Here is a 20,261-nt window from a genome sequence, read left to right as displayed (position 1 = left end):
GCTGTTGGTGACTGATAATTTCAGTCACAAAGTCTCTATGTCTCTCCTATTGTAGTGGCCAGAAAGACATGGAGCCATAAGGATGTGTGTGAACTACCGAACATTGAACAGACGGACCATCGAGATCAATACACCGTTCCAAGGTTTGACTATGCTGAGTCTGAGAAGAGGTATCCGGTTCATTGGTAGGAATTTTTGGCTCTGAAGTGGGCAGTGGCAGGGGTGGACTGGACATCCACCATTTTGGCAAATGCCAGATGGGCTGTCCAACTTGGGTTTTTTACTCAAAATTATAATTATCTGGCTAAATAGATGCCTAAAAAAAATTGACCGGTGTGGGGGCCTCGAGGGAGGTGTGTTAGAAATGCCATGACCAATTTCTGTTCCCAGTCCGCCCCTGAACTACTTGTCTGGGGCCAGTTTTGTTACATGTACTGACAACAATTCCCTCACCTACATCTTGACCATAGCCAAACTCAATGCCACTGGGCACAGGTGGTTGGCCAGCCTTGCCAACTACAACTTCAGTCTCCAGTACCACCCAGGCAAGATCAACATTGACGCTGATGCCCTTTCAAAGTGAACCAATTCAACTACCCAGCCCTGAAGACAAGTTGTCAGTACCGACCAAGGAAGTCACCACAGTGTGTCAGAAGTTGCATGAGGAAGACCTGCCAGCACGTGTGGCAAACTTACTTTGGGTACCTCCAAACTCCAGAAGGAAGCAGACCTCATTCAAGCACAACACAGTGACCCTGGATTTCAGACGGCACTCCTCCACCAAGCACCCAACAGCTCAGTACAGAGGAACCACCCTAATCTCCTCCTGTACTTAAAGGAATGGGACCGATATGAACTGAAAGGGGAAGTAGTGTACTGGATTACTGGGTGCTGCATGAAAAATACCTTGCCCTGGTCCTGCCCGATGAAATGGGGGGCATATGCACATTTATAGAACAACAACTCTGGTGAAAGATGGGTTCTACTGAACAGAAATTAACCAATAAATTCGGAAATTATGTCAACCTGTGCATTCGTTGAAAAACCTTGCTGAAGAATGCTGCTCCTCTCCATGCCATGACAAGTAATGGCCCCTGGGACCTGATATGTATTGATTTCCTTTTGCTAAATCCTGATCAAAGAGGCATTGGGAACATATTAGTGGTGACTTCAGAAGATACGCCCAGATCTTCCACAAGAGACCAGAAGGCTGCCACTGTGGCCAAAGTCCTCTGTGAGTTGTTTGTGGATCCTTATGAATTTCTGTCCGGGGTTCACTCTAGCCAAGGCTGAGACTTCATCAAAGAGTTAATGAGCATGCTGAGAATCAAGAAGTTCCGGACCACGCCGACGAATCCCAAGATGATCCTCAGCCAGAACAGCCTGAGTTATCCGTGGTATTCTACAAGGTGTCGGGAAACGTTCCACAGGGATGTTGGTCCATGCTGACGCAGTTGTTGCAGATTGGACAGCGGTACATAAACCCTCCTATGAACAGCCTGCTCTATTGGTTTGAGGTCTGGGGACTGTGCTGTTCACTCAAGTAAACTGAACTCGCTGTCATGTTCCAGGCAATGTTTTGTCTGCTGCAATAGCCCATCTGTGACAAGGGTGGTGTACCTAATAAACTGGCCCTGTTTTGCTTAATCATGTCACATGACCCAGATTTTGCCGGCTGCGACAGAGCCTGGACTTGAACCCAGAATCTCTAGCGGCACAGCAATGCAGTGCCTTAGAACACTGCGCCACTCGGGAGGCCTACATGACCTGGATTTGAACCTTTATTTAAAGCTTTTCCATGAAACTGTCCCCTTTTCTTTTTATGTCAGATGGTCCAGCACCATCCTCAGACAATTGCTTTAATTTTTGGTCTAATTCTCATTTCAGGAAAAGGTCATGTGACATGCTTAACCAAAACACAGGGCCCTACTTATAAATGCTTCCAAACAATAATGTAAACCATGTATAGCTTCCAAATGTTATAGGATGTCATGCATGACATGGGCTGTCTGTCCTTAAATCTAGAGCATGGTGTACATTTGAGGTGTTACAGCCATCACTCAGCGGAATTCGAAAACAGATTTAATGTCCAAATGTATCAAATGATTGCAGCTTCACGATAGAAAGAAAAATATTGCAAACTCAAAGTAAAGGCATTGTTAATCTTGTGGAGAAAAAAAATCCCCACTTGGGTGAGAATATAAAATAAATCTAATATCTATTGATTTAACAAAAAAGTGATGTGAAAACAAAACTGCAGGAAAGGTTGCTGATGAGTATATGTCTGTTGCTCTGCTCCAAGGGTCCAACAGACTGAGACAATGAATTTATGTAACTGCCACAATGAGATGAGTGGCATTGTGAAGTCATCAAACCAACTATGACGCAACAGAATTTTCTGAATGATGATGCCTTGCCGTTTAGAACTCTGAGCGACAATGGGACCAACCTTTTTACTGCACAGACACACAAGCAGAGGTTTAGTTTATTAGGATAATCATGAACTACTGCACATGCAGCACTCTTCCTGTGGTCCACATAAAACATACAAATACATGACCAAGTACAGAAAGACAATAACATAAGATATTGCATTCAATTCAAAATACAAAATTAAAATAAGAGTTATATATAGGAGAGAAAACAAAAACACTTGACATTTGACACTATTTTTATATACAGTACAGTTAAATGTGTTAATTGGAAAGAGGAGAGACGATTTGATACAAGATGTTTTTTAAAGCTGAACTTGATTTTTGCCTGTGTAACCTCTTATGGCAGAGCATTCCACGATGACATGGCTCTGTACATAACTGAGCAACGCATTAAATCTGTTTTTGGTTTGGGTACCGTGAAGAAACCCATAGGGGCATGTCTGTTTGAAGTGTATGCAAATATATTATACAAGTGGTTAGAACTAAAAAGACTAGAAGAGAAGTAGTCAATTTCTCCTCAACCATGAGACTGTCATGCATGTTGTTGATGTAAGTTGTGTGTGTGTTAAGTGCAATGTGTGCTGCTTGTTTTGAGTTTTTCTTTGCTGAAACCTGACCAGATGACCTGTGTTTTGTTCTTATTTTTCAGAGTAAATAACTCACGGACACTAGAGAAGCTTAACCAAGTTTAATTCTTCCCAAAGGGTCGTTACAGCTATAATTCAGACAAAAAAAAAACATTTCACACAAGCACTTATATTTAACCCTTTCTCCTAGGCTGAGTCTCCTCCTCCACAACTGAACAGCCAATGCATCCCTGTTGCTCGACAGAACCTTAGTGATATCTGTTCTTTCTCACTTCATCCCAAAGTGAGAAAAAGTGCTCACCCCAACTCAAGGCTTTCATGGTTATTGATACCAGACTGTGTCTCTTCTCCTCCCAGAGGATCCCTGATGGCTAACAACAACATATCCTGACATAATGTAAACGTTATATATTACCCTCTCTCCCTCAGTGACATTGTTAGTTTCTAAGATCTCCACCCGTCTCCCCTTATCAATGGCTGCCACATGTAATCACTTCCCTGCACTCAACACATTCCAAGCTTAGTTGCACACACTATATACCTTCCTCCTATAACCCTTAACTTCTGTTGTAGACCCTCAACCTTAGCACTCCATCAGTGACACGAATAAGTAACATTTCATATTCTCAACACCTGACAGTAATCAAGATGGGACAAGATCAAAGCCTGAACAACTAGTACAGTTGATCTTTGTGTCAAAACACAGAACATCTTTTTCATAAGACATACTGTACCTCTCCGCATCCCCACGACTTGACCATAATAACTGACCATCCAATGTTCCCTTAGATAAATTAATAAGTATATTTTGAGTCATTATTTAACTATTTTGAACCCGATTCAATGCAATGACTGGCAGGCACATTTTTTTTTTAGTAATAGTAATTCGACAGAATTTGGAAACCTACTGTAACCCCCCAAACAACAAGCCTGACGTGGCAAGTAATAAACGGCCATTGTGTTTTTAAAAGTCGGACAACTCTCACCCTATTGACATAAATATCTGCACCATTTACCTTTAAGTTGCTTTATCGGTTTGCTTCTACCCTTGAGTTCAGACAAAATGTTATAGGTCTATACCAAATTGCTGCTGTAATGTTTTCATCACAGCAATACCTTTGCATAGCTACAGCACTCATGGATAATAGTTTTTAGAGAAACTATTTTGATTGCACAAATTGAATTAGACAAATGTTTTTAGAGTATATCGTGTTGTAGGTGCCCTAAAATGATGGATAGAATTAACAGGGTATCTTTATTCGGCACTCCACCAGCATTTTCCCTCTACATTTTAATATTCATGACCTTGAACAGCAATCTTCTGTCCACTATACAGATAATGGAATACATATGCTCCCTTGTATGATGTATTTGTACATATTTGAGATGCCTAAAACAGGACTAAAATATGGCCCCTGACAAACTGCTTTGGGTGGCAAATATAGAGCAAAATATTAATAGGCTATCTATTACCTTTCCTTACTGTGGTTAAAGAAACATTATTAGGAAGAAGAATCAAACAGTTTAGAACAATATATTTAGCTAGATAAGCAATTTAAGCCACCAAAGACCTAGGCAGGGCTGGATTAAGAATTACATGGTGAACAAAAACAAATCCAACCAGGACTCAAATCGCAGCTCCTTCGACTATCCAAAACCCATTAGGCTAACAAGGTCGCTACACTTACCCCAAAGATGTAGGCCTATAGAATATCTGAAACCTATGATCCACACTTATTTTGCTTTCCTTCGTGTTTTCCTGTCCACATCCTGCCTTTTTTAATTCCAATCTTCTGACAGAAGATCTTTTTTCTTATTTCCCGTTTTCGTCCTGTTTTCTTTCTTTGTGGACGTTATTTACATGCCTCACCAGATGAGCCTTCTGAGTGAATCCTTTACCACATACTGAGCAGACATGTTGTTTCTCTCCTGTGTGAGTCCGAATATGTTCATTTAGGTGTCCCTTCTGATAGAAGCTTTTCCCGCAATCACCACAGCTAAATGGTTTCACTCCTGTGTGAGTCAGTATGTGTGTATTTAGGTCTCCCTTCTGATTGAAGCTTTTTCCACAGTCACCCCAGCTAAATGGTTTCACTCCAGTGTGAGTCAATACATGCTTCCTTAGGTGCCCCTTATGATTGAAACATCTCCCACAGTCACCACAGCTAAATGGTTTCTCTCCGGTGTGAGTCAGCATATGCCTCCTTAGGTCCCCCTTGTAACTAAAGCTTTTCCCGCAGTCACTACAGTTAAATGGTTTCTCTCCTGTGTGAGTCCGTATATGTTCGGTTAGGAGCCACTTCTGATTAAAGCTTTTTTTCCCACAGTCACTACAGCTAAATGGTTTCTCTCCTGTGTGGGTTCGAATATGTTCGGTTAGATATCCCTTCTGAATGAAGCTTTTCCCGCAGTCTCCACAGCTAAATGTTTTTTCTCCTGTGTGAGTCCGTACATGGTTGGTTAGGTGCTGCTTGCGTTTGAAGCTCTTCCCACAGTCACCACAGCTAAATGGTTTCTCTCTTGTCTCTCCTGTATGAGTCATCATGTGCCTGGACAGAACCCCTTTGTATTTGAAGGTCTTGCCACAAATGGGGCAGGGCTTCTCCACGTGACAGAGTCGGACATGGGCTTTCAGTTTACAGGTGGAATTGTAGTGTTTTTTGCAGAATCGGCATTCCCTGGGTCTCATCTTGGTGAGTCAAATGCCTCTGCAGGTCAGCTTTCAGAGCAAATGTTGCACCACAGTCATGGCAGCATACCGCTTTTTTAGATGTGGTGTTCCTGGAGTCATTGTATTGATTATTTAGGTGGGTCGCATTGTCAATAGGTTTGAGATCCACTGGTTTAGAGTCACTCTCTACATTCTCCACAGTCTGGGTTTCAAGAAGAGTCAAGGACTGAAGTCAATCCTCCTGATCACATTCACTTTTCACACAAGGAGGAGTGCATTTGAACTCTATGATATCAACCTCCATCCCTTGAAGCTTCTCTTTCTCCTGACTGGTCCAGAGTTCCTCCTGTTCCACTTTAATCTGTATGGGCTCTGGATCCTCCTGCCCCAGTCTGGTGCTCCACTCCTGCTCACAGTACTGCTGCTCAAAGGGAACATCCTCTTCAGAGACAGCGAGAGAGAGTTGCAGGGAGTCTGGAGGGAAGAAGAATGGAGCAGATATTATCTATACAGCCTTTAGACATCAGGGTTGGGGTCAATTCAAATTGAAGTCAGGCAATGCAGGAAGTAAACAGAAAAGAAAAAAAACAACTTTAATCCATTTTCATTTACTACTCAAAGTTGAGAAAAAAGCTGAATTCTTTACTCTCTTCTCAGTCATCCACATACCCCCAAATCTCCGCTATCACAAGATTCGGAAAGTATTCAGAACCCTTCACTTTTTCCAAATGTTGTTACGTTACTGATTAAATTTCATCAATCTATACACAATTCCCATAATGACAAAGCAAAAACAGGTTTAGAAATGTTAGCAAATTTTTGAAAGGGAGAAAAAAAAAAAAAATATATATATATATATATATATATATACACACACCTTATTTACATAAGTATTCAGAACCTCTGCTATGAGACTCGAAATTGAGCTCAGGTACATCCTGTTTCCATTGATCATCCTTTAGATGTTTCTACAACTTGATTGGAGTCCACCTGTGGTAATTTCAATTGATTGGACATGATTTGTAAAGGCACACACCTGTCTATATTAAAAGGTACCACATTTAACAGTGCATGTCAGAGCAAAAACCAAGCCATGAGGTCGAAGGAATTGTCCTTAGAGCTCTGAGACAGGATTGTGTCGAGGCACAGATCTGGGGAAGGGTACCACAAAATGTCTGCAGCATTGAAGGTACCCAAGAACACAGTGTTCTCCATCATTCTTAAATGGAATAAGTTTGGAACCACCAAGAGTCTTCCTAGAGCTGGCCGCCCAGCCAAACTGAGCAATCGGGGGAGAAGGGCCTTTGTCAGGGAGGTGACCAAGGACCCGATGATCACTCTGACCAGAGTTCCTCTGTGGACATTCGAGAACCTTCCAGAAGGACAACCATCTCTGCAGCAATCCACCAATCAGGACTTTATGGTAGAGTGGCCAGACAATAGCCACTCCTCAGTAAAAAAGGCACATGACAGCCTGCTTGGAGTTTGCCAAAAGGCACCTAAAGGACTCTGACCATGAGAAAAAAGATTCTGTGGTCTGATGAAACCAGCGAAAAGCCCGGATCTCAATCCTATTGAGCACATCTGGGACCTGTTGGAACGGAGGGCTAGGGCCATTCCCCCCAGAAATGTCCGGGAACTTGCAGGTGCCTTGGTGGAAGAGTGGGGTAACATCTCACAGCAAAAACTGGTAAATCTGGTGCAGTTCATGAGGAGATGCACTGTAGTACTTAATGCAGCTGGTGGCCACACCAGATACTGACTGTTACTTTTGATTTTGACCTCCCTTTTGTTCAGGGACATATTATTCAATTTCTGTTAGTCACATGTCTATGGAACTTGTTCAGTTTATGTCTCAGTTGTTGAATCTTGTTATGTTCATACAAATATTTACACATGTTAAGTTTGCTGAAAATAAATGCAGTTGACAGGGAGGACATTTCTTTTTTTGCTGAGTTCATTTCCATTGTTAGAGCGGTCAGTTGACCATCTTGTCAATATAATAGCTAATATTTGGTGAAAGTGATGACCCTTCTGCTTTGCTTCCATAATTTTTATGTTACCTTTATTTAACTAGACAAGTCAGTTAAGAACAAATTCTTATTTACAATGACGGCCTAGGAACAGTGGGTTAACTGCCTTGTTCAGGGGCAGAACAACAGATTTTTACCTTGTCAGCTCGGGGATTCGATCTAGCCCAACAATCTAACCACTAGACTACCTGCCGCCCTATATACTTTCTCATGTTGTTGTGAATGGGCTTCAAGATAACTAAATTCATTAAAATAAGCTGAAGTTATTTTAAATCAAATTATATTTATTTTTATGGATGCATTTACTTCTACCAAATGCCTTGTGAAAATGTTCAATTGTGTTTTCATATGACCAAAATCTTCATCAAAGGCATGTAGTAGAAATTAATAGAGCTCTCAATGGAAAGCCCTGGATCAGAGATAATATAACATATTTTTAAAAATGGGTATCACTTTTAAGCCCTATTTGCACAGGAGCAATATTACTAGAGAACATTGGTTATGCAACTATTGCCCCAGAGGACGATTTGGACGGGATTAGGTTGCTCAAAACTGGCCCCTGTAAAAAAAATAAAAAGTATTTAATAAATCGATCGCTATGCAGAAAGTCTGGAGGTTTTTATTCTAGGCGTTAAGATATTTCAACATGTCCCAAGTTTCTAAGCCATACCCAACCATCTTTGGTATAGTGTCGCCATAATATTTGAATTGAGAAAGTGTGATCATAATCATTATTTTAGCGATCCGATAGACGTCCTAAAATATCCCCCAAGCCTGCAGACGAGACCTAAACAGCGCACTTGATGGTTTTAGGCCAGGCTTTGACAAATATACAGTACCAGTCAAAAGTTTGGACACACCTTCTCATTCAATGGTTTTTCTTTATTTTTACTATTTTCTGTCATCAAGGCAAAGGGTGGCTACTATGAAGAATCTCCTATAAAATATAGTTTGATTTGTTTAACAATTTTTTGGTTAGTACATGATTCCATAGTTTGTCTTCACTAGTATTCTACCATGTAGAAAATAGTAAAACAAAGAAAAACCTGGGAATGAGTAGGTGTGTCCAAACTTTTGACTCGTACTGCATATATAGGATTTGAGTTGAGAAAAAGTCTATCCACAAATGTAAAAAAAAATTACAAAAAAAAGAAAAAAAAGATGGCTTCCGTTTTACAGGCTGCTAACCAATTGTGCTATTTTGTGTGTCTTTTCACATTGTTTGTACATTATGTTTCTGATACCGTCTTATGACCGAAAAGAGCTTTTGGTCATAGAAAACAATGTCGGAAACATTATGTTAAAAAAAAAAACACAAAATCACAATTGGCCAGGGGCCCGTAAAGCGGCAGCCATCCCCTCCGGCACCATTCTCACATTTGAGATCGTGTCTCAATGTCATCAAGGTATGAAATTATTGTTATTTTCAAATACAATCTCTTTTTGGGCTTAGTTGGCCAATGTGCAGTGTAAAAAAAAATGACCGACATAGCAGATATGGACGGGACATGAATTGCGGATGTGGTGATTTGTGCTTGTGCACATAATTAGGCCTACATAGCAGACAGTCTAAACTCCACTCCAAGGGTGAAAGAAGTTTCAGATGACTCCACCAACAGAGGGGAGCAGAGACCAGGCTTTGTGGAATCTAACTGACTACATCGATTCGCCCAAGGTCAATACTTCAAAATGTTATAATTATGAAACGCCTACCTTGTACTTATGTTTGTCCTCTGTAGTTGTGTGCCTTTCTTTGCTTAAATACATACTTTTTCAATAAAGGTTAATCAAATACAACCAGACTGTTGATTCAATTGGCACATGCACTTTAGCGCTGAGTTGCCATCTTAGAGCAACAGCAATGAGCAAACAGTCAGTGGTTGCATTTGATTAAGCTGGTATTTTTTTTTAAATTCGGCTTTCATATTGGCAGGTTAACTAACAACAAACTCCACAACCAAAAGTATGTGGACACCTGCTCATCGAACATCTCATTCCAAAATCATGGGCATTAACATGGAGTTGGCCCCACTTTGCTGCTATAACAGCCTCCACTCTTCTAGGAAGGCTTTCCACTAGATATCTGAACATTGCTGCGGGGACTTGCCTCCATTCAGCCACAAGAGCATTAGTGAGGTGGGGAACTGATGTTGGGCGATTAAGCCTGGCTCGCAGTCGGTGTTCCAATTCATCCCAAAGGTGTTCTATGGAGTTGAGGTCAGGGCTCTGTGCAGGCCAGTCGAGTTCTTCTGTATGGACCTCGCTTTGTGCACAGGGGGCCTTGTCGGAACTGTTGCCACAAAGCACAGAATTGTCTAGAATGCCATTGTATGCTGCAGCGTTAAGATTTCCTTTCACTGGAACTAAGGGGCCTAGCCCGAACCATTAAAAACAGCCCCAGACCAGTATTTCTCCTCCACCAAACTTTACAGTTGGCACTATGAGGGAAATTGTGCTGTAACTGGTATTGCACTACTATTAGACCGTTCATTGAATATTGACAGATCACCTATCTGCTAGTCAGATTAGTATGGCCCATGTTCTTTCTATCTGCCCACAAATCATAGGCTTTGGTCTCTAGATTGAGTGTGGTGGATTTACTGAGAAATCAGTATAATATGTCTTCTAACCATGGTTCAGTCTGTACTCAGCATAGCTGACGGGAGGACTTGAACTAAGTGGGAAAACTGCAGGACCGATGGACCCGTTTCCTTCAGGTCCGCTTTTTCCTGTTAGAGTGACTATGACTGAGAGATCAGTACAGTAGAGGTCATGTATTCTAACCTGCCCACAAGTCTATGACTATGTTTGGGCAGAAGGATGAGGGAAATAGTTCCTGTAACTAGATTACAGTGCTATTACACCAATCATTGAATATTGACAGGATATTGAAGCATGAGCTATCTAAAATTAGTATGGCTCATATTCTGTTTATCTGCGCACTAGCCATTGACTATGTCTCTGGACTGAGTGGGGCGGATTGTACTGAGGACACAGTATATTGTGACACAGTGTGTCACAGTACTGTGGGACTTGGTCGCAGCCATTGCTGGGCCCGACCTTTTCATTAAGTGGGAAGTGTTAGGCTCGGCAGGGAGTACATTTTGGAGCGTTGCGCTCCACGATATAGAGCGATAGTTACTAGAGTTGTATCTCCAGTTGGAATAGTGGACCCGAGCCCCATAGGACTTAACGTCGCTATTGCAGAATGCAGCCTTTTGACAGCATGTACTAAAGTCGATTTAATCACAGTAGTCCCCACGTTTGGTGATTGTAATTTAGGCTGTGACAATTTAAAAGCAGCAGATAGACCTACAGTATATTTTAGCATGAAGTTTTGTAGGGTGACCTGATTTGTAACTATTAAAATAATTTTGAAAAGATTGTGAACCTAAGTGTCAATTTCGTCCCCCAAAAATCTAAGTAACAAACTCGTCGAAGTTTGAGTATTAATTTAATGTTCAAAGCATCCTGAATACACCTGACCTATGTTTTTTATTTTCCACCCTGGTCATAGGCCTAAGCTATGTCAAAATACGTAGAATGGCAGGAAATTCGCTTTAAAAAAAATATATTCCCCAATCCCCTGTCTAGGGGTTGTGCCAGGGGGCAATGAAATTCACATCGCAAATCTCACTCTAAACTTAATTCAAAAGTTGGCAGCCCTGAAAGCAAACTTTTCTAGCTATGCCAGGAAGAATCGGGCATCATCCGCTCGTTATGGATGTGTCCAAATTAATGTGAATAGAAAGCAGCTTAAACAAACGCAAATGTAGCTACCAGCTGCAGAGGTCGTGACTGTGTTAGCCGTAGCTAGTTGGCTAGTAAGCAAGCAAAGGGCAAGAACGTTGCCAGCGACAATGGAACATAGCTATAGAACGAACAACTGCCTGGGCAGCGTCCATAAAAATCGAACTAACGACTGGCGTCTAGTAACCAAAAGATGACAAAGCATGAATTACCTTGCAAAAAAAAAAAAAGTCCCCCTGGTAACTGTACTTTAGTATTGTTTTATTTGGCAACTGTGTTATATAAGCGGTATAAAGGCCTGAGTTCTGTACATTACCTTGGAAATATTGTCGGCGTTTATCCCCTTACATAATTACATAACCCTATCCCCCCGGTAGATCTCTACAATCTACATACGAACCAATTCTACATAGTTTTATCTTCGGGGTGATCCGCAGCAATCTCCGTAGCCGATCATTCTCCTCCTGGTACTCTGCCACCGTTTTCTCAACTGCCGCGAAAATCTCCAAGGCAGCCGCTGTTAAACGCTCATTTAAAAACGCACGAAACGACTGTAGTTTAGACATTTTTCGACTGAGAGAGGTGGGTAGTCGGCGGGTCTTCAGTCCGCAAGGAATTTTCATAACCAAAACAAACCAGTCTCTACTTCTACTTCCTTTTACTACTTCTTTGAGTTTCATGACGAACTACACACACATGGTGTATTGTTGCCACCAACTGGACGGGGGTGAAAACATTTACAAAATAAACAATTCCATAGGGGAAGGGAAAATGAAGATGAATCCACACAAACTGCAAAAAAGTATTAATAAAAAATATATACATTCCCACATCTGCAGTCATGAAACTCAAATGCCCTGCTCAGGATCTGGGGCCTGAGAGGGTGGGACTGCAGGAGACAGTAACACACATGCATGCATACTCCCAGATGTTGTTGGTGTACCAGCCATACAATAACCAACTATTAACAAGTTTACCATGGCAGACAACCGTTTCCCTTCACACCAATACATATAAGCTGTTCATGTGACATCACCATAACTCATATTCGTTACAACATATGCTTTTACCATATTTATTTAAAAGCTCAAATTTTCTTTCTCCAAGGAATCATCTTTTATGCCGTGCAAGTGAAAAGGATAATCAAACACGTCCGCTGTTGCTGCATTGAATAATACAGTTGCCATGCAATCTGATATCTTGTGCTTTCTGTCCATTCCTTTGAAAGAAAGTGGATTGTCCTATGGGAAATTCTCTCTGAAGGATGAGGGAGGGATCCTGCAGGTTGTCCTAGAGGAAAATGTCCATGAAAATCTTGTGAAATAACCTGCAGGAATCTTACCTACAGGATATCCCAATGTATTTTGGTGCCAATTCCTGCAGGATTTATTTGACGACTATCTGCAGGATTGTTTTCCTGCAGGAATGTTTTTTGTAAGGCCAGTTAAAACATTTTGCTCCTTGGTCATTCTCTTCTTCTAAACTAATTCCAGTTTTGTGGTTTTCTTCTTCTTTTGTGTTTAACAGCGGCTGGTGAACCCAGAAATGTGCAACAGCGTCACCAGTTGGATGGGGTTACTAATGTACAAAGCAGCCAGACCAGTAGTAAAGGTAATACCATAACTAATTAAATCCAAGCAAACAGTGGTTATCATAGACTGGCTAGTCAGTTGGTTTGCTAAGACAACTGAGAGGCTAGTTAACTAGCTAGTTAGCTATTGTTTTTATTTTAACAAGAACAGAAGAATTGGCTTGGAAATGGCATAAGCTTGCTGAAATGGAGCGGATCTCCCGAGTGGTTACTCCAAGGTGGACTTTTCCTGTAACTGAGGTGCAGTGACCCTTTGCCGCCCTAGCTGGCATCACCCAGGTGAGTGCTAAACAATGTTTGAGAAGTACCTGCCCACAGAGCCTACAAAGAGGCTGGGGATGGCAATTAATTCACATGAACTCAACTAGTGAACACACAATGTCAGGATGAGGCCAGTAAGCCGTGGTCCACCTTCCTTATCTCCCACAGTGATTAGCCAACATTTACCATCAAGGCCAGTACTGGGCCCGGCTGAGATATGTAGGTGAAGTCGAGGCCCCTAACAGAGTGCCTTCGGAAAGTATTCAGACCACATTACTTTTTCCCAAAATTTTTACGTTATACCCTTATTCTAAAATGTAGTAAATCGTTTTTTCCCCCTCATCAATCTACACACAATTCCCCATAATGACAATGCAGAAACAGGTTTTTATAAATGTTTGCTAATTTATAAAAAAAAAAATGAACATCAAATTTATATAAGTATTCAGACCCTTTACTCAGTACTTGGTTGAAAAACTTTTGGCAGAAATTACAGCATCGAGTCTTCTGGGTATAATGCTACAATGTTGGCACATCTGTATTTGAGGAGTTTCTCCATTCTTCGCCGCAGATCCTCTCAAGCTCTGTCAGGTTGAATGGGGAGCGTTGCAGCACAGCGATTTTCAGGTCTCTCCAGAGATGTTAGATGGGGATCAAGTCCGGGCTCACTCAAGGACATTTAGAGACTTGTCACGAAGCCACTCCTGCGTTGTCTTGGCTGTGTGCTTAGGGTTGTTGTCCTGTTGGAAGGTGAACCTTCGCCACAGTCTGAGGTCCTGAGTGCTCGGGAGCAGGTTTTCATCAGGGATCTCTTTGTACTTTGCTCCGTTCATCTTTGCCTCAATCCTGACTAGTCTCCCAGTCCCTGCCGCTGAAAAACATCCCAGCAGCATGATGCTGCCACCTCCATGCTTCAACGTAGGGATGGTGCCAGGTTTCCTCCAGACATGACGCTTGTCATTCAGGCCAAAGAGTTCCATCTTGGTTTCATCAGACCAGAGAATCTTGTTTCTCATGGTCTGAGAGTCTTTAGGTACCTTTTGGCGTGCTGTCATGTGCCTTTTACTGAGGATTGGCTTCTGTCTGGCCACTCTTACATAAAGGCATGATTGGTGGAGTTTTGTTGGACACAGTTAAAACAATTGCTATTTAAAAGCATTTTGTTGTGTTAAATCCTAAATTTAAAATGGATTAAATTGAGAATTTCTGTCACAGAACTACACACAATAGCCCATAATGTTAGATTGCATCATCTGGGGATCTGTTGGGGAGGTATGCGAATTGGAGTGGGTCTACAGTGTCATGTAATAGTATTCCACGGTGTAATAGGATTCCACCTTCCTCCTATATTGTCCTTTTGATATTTAATGTCTATGTAAATGTACAGACCTGATCTACAAAAAGAGCCAACAGACTGTACTTTCTCAAAAAGCGGGGATCTTTTAATGTAGACTGTACTATACTGACTCTGTTTTACAAATCTTTCATTGAGAGTATTTTAACTTTTTGTATTGTTGTTGGTTTGGCAATGCCACTGTCAGCCAGAGAAATATGCTGAGGATTATCACCACACCATGCAAGGTACTTGGAGTCAAACAGACAGGCCAGGATGAGATCTTTAAGGTCAGGGCCCTCCGCAAGGCTCACAAAATAATTTTAGACCCAAGCCACCCCCTGTACCTGGACTTTGAACTACTCCCCTCTGTGCGCAGGTATAGGGCACCCCTCAGCAGGAAAAACAGAACTAGACAATAATGTGTGCCAGGTGTGATATCCCTCCTAAATAGCTCGGGCTAATGTTCCTATCGACTCAGTAAGGCCAGCAGGCTAGTCTTTTTTAAATTTGTATTTATTGATATGTATTTATTGATTTGTTTTGTATTCAAACGGAACTTTAAACGTGTACATGACACTGCAACAAAATTTCCCCATGGGGACAATAAAGTCAGTAAGTCTCGTCGGAGGTCGTAGCGGGCTTTCTTGTATGCGTCCGTGTCCCATTCCTTTTAAGAGGTAGCTCTAGCCATTAGCCCAGCACGGATATTTCCTGTAATCCATGATTTTTGGTTTGGATACGTTCTTATCGTCACTATGGGGATGACATTGTCTATGCACTTATTGATGAAGCCCATGACTGTTGTAGTAAACTCCTAAATGCAATTGGATGACTCCCTCAACATATCCCAGTCTGTACTAGCAAAACAGTCTTGTAGCTTCGCGTTTGCTTTATACGGCCACTTCCGTATTGAGCGCATCTTTGTGAACAGGAAGCAGGAGAATGGAGTCATGGTCAGATTTGCCGAAGAGAGGACGAGGGAGGGCCTTGTATGCATTTCTGTGGGTGGTCTAGAGGTTTTGCTCCCCTAGTGGCACGGGAGACGTGTTGGTAGAAGTGAGGTAGGACGGTTTTAAGTTTCCCTGAGTTAGTCTCTGCCCACCAGAAAACACTGCCTCTGGTTGAGTGGTTTCTTGTTTGTTTATGGCCCCATAAAGTTTGTTGAGTGCCAGAGTGGTGTTGGCTTGGGGCGGGATGTGAGCCATGATAATTATGGATGAGAATTGTCTTGGTAGATAAGTGTCTGCATGAGATATACCATGAGATATTCTATTCTGAACAAAAATATAAATGCAACATGTAAAGTCTTGGTGCTGTTGTGGAAATTCACAGGACACTCGAAGTCAATCTTAAATGAATCACTCTTTAATGTCAGCAAGCTGGAGAGGTCACAATCAAGCTTAGATGCATAAAGTACAGGTCTGAAGTGAGCTCTAAAAGGGTGTTCCTTACATAGAGCCTTATATACGGCTACCTAAACCTACATACACATGATTCATTGGATTGGTTCCTACATGTGACTGGCTCCGTCTCCTATCTTAACTTAAAGAACATATTCTGTCAGATGTTCCTCTGGAGGGGGCCATGACCCCCCAGTCATTTGCAGGAATTGTCAAATTAATGTTAATTTCTCTACCATAAGCCGCCTCCAATGTCGTTTTAGAGAATTTGGCAGTGCGTCCAACCAGCCTCACAACCGCAGACCACAGATCCGGCATCTTCATCTGAGACCAGCCACCCGGACAGCTGATAAAACTGAGGAGTATTTCTGTCTGTAATAAAGCCCTTATGTGGGGGAAAACTAATTCTGATTGGCTGGGTCTGGCTCCCCAGTGGGTGGTCCTGGCTCCCAAGTGGGTGGGCCTATGACTAGTCTTGTGAAATCCATAGATTAGGGCCTACTGAATGTATTTCAATTGACTGATTTCCTTATATGAACTGTAACTCAGTAAAATCGTTGTGTTTATGTTGGTTCAATACACCAATGGTCAAAGGTTTTAGAACACCTACTAGGGTTATTCTTTATTTTTTACTATTTTCTACAATGTAAAATATTAGTGAATACATCAATACTATGAAATAACACATATGGAATCATGTAGTAACCCCCCAAAAAAAAAAATATTTTATATTTGAGATTCTTCAAATAACCACCCTTTGCCTTGATGAGAGCATTGCACACTCTTGGCATTCTCTCAACCAGCTTCACCTGGAATGCTTTTCCAACAGTCTTGAAGGAATTCCCACATATGCTGAGCACTTGTTGGCTGCTTTTCCTTCACTCTGCGGTCCAACTCATCTCAAACCATCTCAATTTGGTTGAGGTTTGGGGATTATGGAGGCCAGGTCATCTGATGCAGCACTCCATCACTCTCCTTGGTAAAATAGCCCTTACACAGCCTGGAGGTGTGTTGGGTCATTGTCCTGTTAAAAAACAAATGATAGCCCCAAGTGAACAAAATATTGAGATTTCCTTCACACTTGAAGCCACACACCAGTTGTTATTTATGATAAAACACCTCCTTTCGACTTCTCCAAAGTTGCCGTTCAAACCTGCCACTGCATGGAGAATCCACCGCGTACTACGTATATAGCGTCATCATCCAGCCACATTTCAGCAAGACACATAATATTGCAGCTTTTCAAGTCTCTGATATGAGACTCTCGAACAAAGCTCATCCATCTTATTTGCCAATAGAACGGAGGGGAGAGATGTTCGGTTTTCTCTTTGCCTCAATATCACCAAGACGCCACCTCAACTCCCACGTCTACCACTGCAACGTTTTGGTAGCCCATGAAACAAAGGAATAAGGTCCGGTATGAACAGCTGAGTCAGAGTTGAAGTCGTATTTGAAATCGAGGTTAGTAACTATCGATCTGATCTCCAGAACTGCTTGACGGTCATATGTGATAACTTTCTGTAAAAACAAAGTAGAGTGCCTTCAGAAAGTATTTTCACCCCTTGACTTTTTTTGTGTGTTACAGCCTGAATTTAAAATGGTTTAAATTTAGATTTTGTCTTACTGAATTATGTTTTTAGAAATGTATTCAAATTAATACAAAATAAAAAGCTGAAATGTCTTGAGTCAATAAATATACAACCCCTTCATTATGGCAAGCCCAAATAAGTTCAGGAGTAAAAATGTGCTTAACAAATCATATAATAAATTGTATAATATTGTTTAACATGATTTTTGAATAACTACATCATCTCTGTACCCCACACATACAATTATCTGTAAGGTCCCTCAGTCAACACAGATTCAACCACAAAGACCAGGAAGGTTTTCCAATGCCTGTCAAAGAAGGACACCAAATTGGTAGATAAAAAGCAGACATTGAATATCTCTTTGAGCATGGTGAAGTTATTAATTACACTTTGGATGGTGTATCAATACACCCACACGCTACAAAGATACAGGCGTCCTTACTATCTCAGTTGCCAGAGAGGAAGGAAACCACTCAAGGATTTCACCATATGGAGTTTAATGGCTGTGATAGGAGAAAACTGAGAATGGATCAACAACATTGTAGTTACTCCACAATACTAACTTAAATGACAGATTGAAAAGAAGGAAGCCTGTACAGCATAAAAATATTCCAAAACATGCATCCTGTTTGCAATAAGGCACTAAAGTAAAGCTGCAAAAAAATGGGCAAATTAACTTTATGTCCTCAATACAAAGTGTTATGTTTGGGGCATATCCAACACAGCACATCACTGAGTACCACTCTTCATATCTGCTTGTCATCGGCAAGGACAGGGAGTTTTTTAGGATAACAACAAATGGAATAGTGCTAAGCACAGGCAAAATCCAAGAAGAAAACCTGGTTCAGTCTGCTTTCCAACAGACTGTTTTACCTGTCTTTGTGCTTGTCTCCACCCCCCTCCAGGTGTCGTCCATCTTCCCCATTATCCCCTCTGTACTTATACCTGTGCTTTCGGTTTGTCTGTTGCCAGTTGTCTTGTTTGTCAAGCTGATCACCGTTTGTCCTGTCAGCTCCTGTTTTTTCCCAGCCTCTCTTTTTCTCGCCCTCCTGGTTTTTGATCCTTGCCTGTCGGAACTCTGAACCTGCCTGCTCGCCGTCCTGTACCTTTGCCTCTATTGCTGTATTAAACATTGTTACTTTGACACGGTCTGCATCTGGGTCTTAATAACTTATCCTGATAGTACGAACTGGCCCTGACTGACCCAGCAGACCCGGGCCAGCCGCGCGACACCATCTCCTCCCAAGGAGCCACCATCAGGAGGCACGAGGAACTGCTTCGTGGCCTTATGGAGGGGGTCCAAATGTTGGCTGAACGCCATGACCGGGCATTGGACGGTTGGCTGGAGCAATTCCACGGGTTGTCTGGGATGAAACCTACCACGGTGGTAACACCACAGCCCCTCAGTAACCCAGCTGCTAGCAGTGCCGTCTCGGCCACTCCACCTTCTCAGAAGCCTGGTTTACCCACCCCCGGAATGCTTCAATGGAGAGTCGAGCACCTGTCGGGCGTTTCTAGCTCAGTGTGCCCTCATTTTCGAGCTTCAGCCCTCCTCCTTCCCCTCGGAATGCTCCAAACTAGCCTATCTCATCACGCTAATGTCCGGGAGGGCTCTCACCTGGGCTACTGCTGTATGGGAGCAGCAGCCGGCCATATGCGTTAGTCTGGAGAGATTCGTGGCAGAGGTGAAGAAGGTTTTTCACGCCCCGTTCTCCGGGGGAGAAGCTGCCCGGAGGCTAATCCAGTTTCGGCAGGGCTCCTGCAGTGTGGCTGACTATGCGGTGGTTTTCCGCACGTTGGCAGCAGAGAGTGCTTGGAATCAGGAAGCACTGATAGATATATTACTGCACGGCATCTCGGAGGTGGTCAAGGACGAGCTTGCTGCCCGGGAGTTACCTACGGATCTCGATTCCCTCATTGCTTTGACCATCCGAATTGATGGGCGACTACGGGAACGACGGAGGGAGACGAAATTCGATTTTGCTCGCACGCCCAGGGATCCCACCTTGCCTCCGAGTCAAGAACGGAATCTCCCAACGGTCTTGTTGCCGAGAGGACCCGAGGCTTCCCGACCTGCCCCGAGGGCTGCTGAAGACGGCCGAGGCACCGTTTCCTGAGCCTATGCCACTAGGCAGAGCTGGGCTGTCGCCAGCGGAACGGCAATATAGGATCAACACAAAGAGTCTGTATTGCGGGACTCTTGGTCATTTCGTGTCCTCTTGTCAACTAAAGAAGCCAGGCTCACCAGTAGGAGCAAGGACTCTGGTGGGCCATATTGAGAATGTTCCTGCTTCCCCTGGTGGCACCCCTTTTCATGCCATTCTGCTGTGGAAAGACCAGTCCAAATCTGTCCGGGTTTTCTAGTAGAAAGAGGAGGAAGGGAAGCGCTACTAAGGTACACAATAGTACATTTTGGTAGACAGAAGGTGCTCTTTGGTAAAAGGGGTGAATTGGTCATCAAAAAGAAAGGAGGTTCAAGGCACTCTTCATATAATTAATTAAAATGCCTTTATTTGTATGGCATGTTCAATAGAAACAAAGTTTTTAAAATCCGACGCGTTTCGGCTGCATGGCCTTCGTCAGGGAGTACAAAGACATAATACAATGT

General features: G+C 42.4%; 1 protein-coding gene across 1 annotated transcript; it reads right to left on the bottom strand.

The window, feature by feature from the left end:
• Positions 1-2,467: 2,467 nt before the first annotated feature.
• LOC139027733 (gastrula zinc finger protein XlCGF57.1-like) lies at positions 2,468-12,115 on the bottom strand. Its single transcript, XM_070443546.1, has 2 exons — positions 11,793-12,115; positions 2,468-6,167 (listed from the first exon to the last, which is right to left on the bottom strand). Exon 2 carries the CDS (start codon positions 5,709-5,711, stop codon positions 4,836-4,838), a length of 876 nt encoding a protein of 291 aa, XP_070299647.1. The 5' UTR covers positions 5,712-6,167; positions 11,793-12,115; the 3' UTR covers positions 2,468-4,835.
• Positions 12,116-20,261: the final 8,146 nt, after the last annotated feature.

The sequence above is a fragment of the Salvelinus sp. IW2-2015 genome, linkage group LG1 (assembly GCF_002910315.2).
Source record: "Salvelinus sp. IW2-2015 linkage group LG1, ASM291031v2, whole genome shotgun sequence".
NCBI classification, from domain to species: Eukaryota; Metazoa; Chordata; class Actinopteri; order Salmoniformes; family Salmonidae; genus Salvelinus; species Salvelinus sp. IW2-2015.
The sequence above is the reverse complement of the archived record's forward strand: the minus strand, read 5'-3'. Positions and strand labels throughout refer to the sequence as shown.

Coding starts and splice junctions, on each gene's coding strand:
- LOC139027733 (XM_070443546.1), bottom strand. CDS start 5,711: ATGAGACCCAGGGAATGCCGATTCTGCAAAAAACACTACAATTCCACC.